The sequence below is a fragment of the Galeopterus variegatus genome, unplaced genomic scaffold (genome assembly GCF_000696425.1).
Source record: "Galeopterus variegatus unplaced genomic scaffold, G_variegatus-3.0.2 Scaffold4411, whole genome shotgun sequence".
Lineage (NCBI taxonomy): Eukaryota > Metazoa > Chordata > Mammalia > Dermoptera > Cynocephalidae > Galeopterus > Galeopterus variegatus.
This window is the reverse complement of record NW_007730522.1, coordinates 27,486-32,199: the sequence shown is the minus strand read 5'-3', so window position 1 is coordinate 32,199 and position 4,714 is coordinate 27,486. Positions and strand designations below refer to the sequence as shown.

At 37.0% G+C, this 4,714-nt stretch overlaps 1 protein-coding gene across 1 annotated transcript in view; it reads left to right on the top strand.

Moving 5' to 3' along the window:
- LOC103603048 (pappalysin-2-like) overlaps positions 1-4,023 on the top strand; it is a gene marked incomplete at its 3' end in the record, with an annotated part of 159,354 nt that extends 155,331 nt beyond the window's left edge. Inside the window, exon 19 of the mRNA XM_008587526.1 lies at positions 3,952-4,023. Within this exon, the coding sequence (XP_008585748.1) occupies positions 3,952-4,023 (72 nt within the window). The remainder of the gene's footprint in view (positions 1-3,951) is intronic.
- Between the last annotated feature and the right edge of the window lie 691 nt (positions 4,024-4,714).

Genomic DNA, 4,714 nt, shown 5'->3' with positions numbered 1-4,714 from the left:
CATTCATGTGTTCACTGGAGTAGTGCTTTTAATTTCCTTTCAGGTTTTCCTTCGCGTTCACTACTTGGCTGACTGGCAGAAGAGACCTAACTTTCAGCCTGTCTTTTGATGTGCCTTCCCCACTAGGCTGTATCGTTTCCAGCTTTTAACTTAAAGGGAGAGATATGCAACTCTTCCCTTCAGTTTAACACTTACAGGCCATTGCAGGGTTATTAAATTGGCCTAATCTCAATATTGTTGGGTCTCAGGGAATACAGAGGCCCAAGGAGAGGGAGAGAGATGGGGGAATGGCTGGTCAGTGGAGCAGTCAGAACACACAACATTTATCAATTAAGTTCACCATCTTATATGGGCGTGGTTCATGGTGCCCCAAAACAATTACAATAGTAACATCAAACATCAGTGATCACAGATATAATAATAATGAAAAAATTTGAAATATTGTGAGAATTACCAAAATGGGACATAAAGACACTAAGTGAGCACAAGCTATTGGAAAAATGGCGGTGTGCAATAGACTTGCTCGACGCAGGGTTGCCACAAACCTTTAATTTGCAAAAAATGCAATTATCTTCAAAGTGCGATAAAGCAAAGCACAAGCAAACAAGGGATGCCTGTACTTAAGTGTAGAAATAATAAAAATTCAGAATAGTTTTACCAATAGGGAGAAAAGGAGAATAATATTGGAGGATATATTAGATATACAGGGGACATGAATTGAATCTGTAGTGACTTACATTCTGAAATCAGATACTACACAATGTTAACATTTGGTAAAACCGGGCAGAGAATATGAAGCTGTTACTTCTATTATTCTCTATAGCTTATTAAATGAAACATATGATTGCAATTTGTCAGAAGTATTCCAGAAAATAAGAAAATCATATTCAGCTCTCATGAGGAGCTAGCCCTTCTCTGTCCGTCCATCTCAATGCTTCTTTTCTTATTTCACTTGCCTCTTGCACCTCAAATGTGCTCATCAAGTTTGGTCCTGAAAAACATTTGCCTTCTTTTCAATTATGATCAATATGTAGCTGTTCAATTAATGGCACATGCATATCCTTCCAGATAAGGGACAGCTTTATGGAATGAATGACCTTCATAGGCCAGAAGAGAAAGGAGAAGCCTAGAGAAACAACATCACATTTAGTTGTTCGCCAATGTTTGTAAAACTTCGTTTCTCTGTAAGTCACTGAGATAAGAAATAGGAGCGATAGGAAGTCCCTGTTCTTAAGGAGTTTGCAATCTAGGAAGGAATATGACACAGGTACCACCAACATTTGCAGATTTATAGATATCAAGGAGAGTTATAAGTCTAAATTAGTCTCAAGACTGAATTATAAAACATTAAAAAAAATCAGTGAAAAGGGTATCATCAATTTTACTATCATGAATTTATCCTTCTGGTATATTTGCATGTGTGTGAAATGATTTATATCTAAGCTTTGTTTGTTATGGTACAAGAATAGAAATAACTGGAATATCTATCAACGTGGATCTGGCTAAATAAATTACAGCACATTCATGCAATGATATGTTACACATTCCATAGAATGCAACATCTCAGATACCCTAAAATGAACAGAACTACAAGATGCATTGTGGAGAAAAAGAAAGTAAGACAATCAAACAAACAACAACAACAATAAACCAAAGTACACAATAAAATTGTAGTATTCTACAAATTTTGTGAGAAAATAAAGAATTTGTGTATACACACATATACATATATGCATAGAATAGTCTCTGAATGATACAAAAAAGATCTAGAAATAGGATGGAAGAAGCTGAGTATCTGGGGAATAGGAATAGGAGTGAATCCGTGTATCCTTTTGTGCCCTTTATATTTTATACTCTGAACATGTATTACCTTATAATAAAATAAAATTACATAAAAACACAGAAATGTAAAAAATAAATTGGAAATAATAGGAGAAATGAATATTGGAAAAAAGAATTGAAAGTAAAGACAGATTCTTTTCCTTCCTTTTTTTTTTTTTCTTTTGCAATACATTTTCAGAATTTCCAGAACGTTAGAAGACCAATACTCCTCATTTATAAAAGCTGTGGGTGGGGTAGAAGGTTGGGAGAGTATGATAGAAGCTGATAGAGTCAGTTCAGAACATTCTGGCGAGTTCTGGCTGTTGTCATCATGTGAGTTTGCCAAGGCTATGTATCTCTTTGTATGGAGGAATTGACATTCTCCAACCACCTCCTCCAAAGATTTTGAGCTCTTTGAGGGCAAGCACTGGTTTTATGGATTTTCAGATCCTCCTGATCACTTGGGAATCTGGCTCACAGTGAGTGAGGTATATGTACATTTGGTCTGAATTGAATGACTGACTGATTAGGGTGGGACCTTACTGAGTGCAGTGCTATGAGAAGGAATAAAGTAGCCATGCACCTGCATTTCAAGGGGACAAGTTATTGTACTTACTAACTGGGGACAGCGAACCAGTATAAAATATTGATATTTTAAATAATAAAAGTCACAACCACTGCTAAGTGGAGTTCCAGTAGAAACTGCTTTAAAACATAAATAAGAATCATTTCTCATTAGCAGAATTATTGTTTATATGCAAATGATTCTGCTTAAGTGGCCCTAAGTGCTGGAGAATAACTCACATTTTTCAGGAGGCTGAACACCTCTGTTGTGGTTACATTATGCATTTGTTTTGACAATCTTTTTTTTTAGTGCAATAACTTACGCCAAGTCACCTTATGTTAATATATTACAATATGGAGTTTTGAATATTAAACTTTGTTAGGATTTATACTATTTATTTTCCCTTTAGGAAAGCTGTGAAGGAGTTTTAGTTTTTAGTAGTGTAAAATATTTCAGATTCCTATCCTTATAACTGACTACGAGGTATATATTCATATGACTGCATATTAATATATGCAAATGTATCAAATTGATTACTGTACAATCTTAGAATTCTAGAATGTATAATGAGTATATAATTTCCAATTACTGAAAGTGCTACCTTGTGTAAAGCTCATATTTCACCATGTATTATTTTTCTTCTGATTGCACTCAATTCCAATTGTACATCATTAAAATGTGAATATGGAAGTCTGCAGATGGGAGGGTTGGTAGCAAGCAATGCAGAGAACCTTTTTTTCTCTTTGACCCCTGCTGTGGGACTTTCTCTTTTCCTGCAGTGTATGCTTTGAAATTTTAAAATACAAAATTTAAAAGGAAAAAGCTCAGTAAAAATGAGTTATTATTGTTTAACAAAGGGGAGGACTATTTGTTTAAAAGTGCATCTGGAAATGGCCTCTGGGAATGAGATAGTCACCAGTGTTTCAACATGAGCCTGTTTATGCTCCCACTAGCTTGATGTTGATGCCATTTTGAGTGCCAGTAATTTCACATCAATCCTTTCTGTCCAGTACAAGGTAGGACTAAACGGTGCTAACAAGAGTTGCAGAGAGTACAATTTAACCTTCAGTCCTGGCGTGGGTGCTTACCTCTTGTAATGTAGGATTTCTGAGATTCATTTTCGGTTGAATACTCTTCTCATAAAGCTGTATTTGTCAGCCTTTAAAAACCCCACAGTGCTTTTCGATCAACACAACCATCTCACAATTTCTCATAACAGTATTTGAAATGACAAAACAAATATTGTGCCTAAAACCAAATAAAACTCAGTATAATATCGCTTTCTTTAACCACACCTATACCGCTCTTGAAATTTTGATACCTTTGTCAAGGAAGGAGAGGATGAAAGGGACAAAAAACTCCTCCACTGAGAATTTCTGCCTTGGCATCGTCCAGAAGTTTCTGCAGGAAAGGCTAGATGGCCTTGGCCCTCTTTATGAGGCACAGCCAGTCTTGCTACTTGGGGAGTGGAGTTGGACTGGTGGGGTAGGCTCAGGATTCGCCCCTTCTCTCCCACACCAAATGTCTTTGCTTTTGTTTTCTGTTTTTTTCATCTTCCTCTTTAGAGCATCGTGTGCACTGGCAGGCGTCAATGGCACCCAGACCCCGTCCTGATCCACTGCATCCAGTCGTGTGAGGTAAGCCGTCCCCCCTTCCCCAAACTTAGACTAGAGAACTCTGGTCTGCTTAACTCACCGAACTTGCGTCCTTCTAATTCAAGATCCTATCCCTCCTCCTCCCCCTGCCCGCTGCCTGTCATTTAATCTCTTAAATTTAGTTGGCTCCACAATCCCAAACTTATAGAAGTTAGGACTTCTGATTTTTGTTTTGTTTTAGCAAAATTTTCAGGGTTTCATTTTAAATAACTTAATAAAAAATAAGTTAAAAAGCAAAAGCAAATCAGAATTATTTATGGTTTTGGGATTCTGTAATGAGGCCTTGCTTGAGCTTAGTTAGATCAGGATTTTGCAGACTGATGGATCACAGACAGATTTGTTTGGCCAGCACAGTGTCTAGAAACAATTTTGCTTTGGTTGCCAATATTTAAAAATGGGGATTTTCACATAAAATTCATATGTGTATACATAACATTAAACACATACACACACATACACCTCGGATAAATATAAGAAACTCATAGTGAAAGATTTTTTTCTCTTGAAAAACAAGAATGTCTGGCAACGATTGCAATAATTAGCTGAATCTGAGTAGCAGCCACAACCCCAGAGGATCAACTCTGTCCGGTCAGCGCGGTCCTCACCTCTCCCTGTGGCTACTTACCCGGTCATGCTGGCATCTGTGTTTGCACCCTCTTAGGTAGACCTGTTG